This window comes from Salvelinus sp. IW2-2015, unplaced genomic scaffold, assembly GCF_002910315.2.
Source record: "Salvelinus sp. IW2-2015 unplaced genomic scaffold, ASM291031v2 Un_scaffold2110, whole genome shotgun sequence".
Lineage (NCBI taxonomy): Eukaryota > Metazoa > Chordata > Actinopteri > Salmoniformes > Salmonidae > Salvelinus > Salvelinus sp. IW2-2015.
In genome coordinates, this window is record NW_019943448.1 from 121,025 (window position 1) to 122,038 (window position 1,014).

The window sequence follows — 1,014 nt, forward strand, 5'->3', positions numbered from 1 at the left end:
ACAGCCTAGACTTCCTCTCGCTAAACCAACACAGGGGTCACCCTGAAGGATGCCAGTGCAGTCTGAGCAGAGAGAGAGAAGAGAGAGGAGAGAGAGAGAAGAGAGAGGAGAGAGAGAGAAGAGAGAGGAGATAGATAGGAGAGAAGAGAGAAGATAGAAGAGAGAAGAGAAGAGATTGGAGAGAGATTGGAGAGAGAGAGGAGTGAGAGGATATAGGAGAGAGGAGAGAGAGTCAGACAGTGTTCTCTGTGAGTTTGTGTTGACTAATGGCTCTGCATTGAGGGGTATGAATTAGCTGACAGATTATGCTGTTAAACTATCCCAAAGGCATTATCATTATGCTGTTCCTAAGGCTAATGCTGAGCGATGACTGGGTTCTGAGACAGCTAGATATCAAACATAGACAAGAGGTCTAAACATAGACGGAGAAATTACATTTTCTTGTCAGCCTCTGCCTCTCTCTCACCCTCTCGCCCCTCTGCAATGTCTGCATCACTCTTTCATCCCTTTCAATCCCTTCTACTCACCCCTCTTTCCCTCACTCTCCCCTCTATGTCCCTCCACTCACCTCTCTCTCCAGCCTCTCTGATCAAAGGGAACCGGAACAACTGTACCCAGTTCTCCAGGAACCTGGACTGGCTGGTCAGCAAGCTGGAGAGACTGGAGTCCTCATCAGGTACCCTACACAATACACAGAGAGTTCAAGAACTAAATATGTGTATGCGACCAATCAGGTTTGATTTGGTCATAGAGAGTTCACATTTACATATTGGGTATGGAATTGTTTGTTTATGTAGTCAAATGCCTTGTATTATTAGCTAGCTAATTGTATGCTGTGTGTGTCTGGTGTAAGTAAACCTGAATCCTAATATGAGAGTCATTCTATAACTGTAAATAAAGTAGCTTATCTTACAAGGTCTATAGCATAATCTCCCAGTAGTTTTAGCCTGTTTTTCCTCAGGTATCCTGGAGGTGCTGCACTGTATCCTGATAGTGTCCTGATTCTATTCTGTT

General features: G+C 44.5%; 1 protein-coding gene across 1 annotated transcript in view; it reads left to right on the forward strand.

Annotated features, from left to right (window-relative positions):
* The window catches only part of LOC112072970 (ryanodine receptor 3-like), a 42,911-nt gene extending 41,909 nt beyond the window's left edge, over positions 1-1,002 (forward strand). Inside the window, exons 9-10 of the mRNA XM_070439996.1 lie at positions 581-676; positions 962-1,002. Coding sequence (XP_070296097.1) covers positions 581-676; positions 962-1,002 — 137 coding nt within the window. The remainder of the gene's footprint in view (positions 1-580; positions 677-961) is intronic.
* Positions 1,003-1,014: the final 12 nt, after the last annotated feature.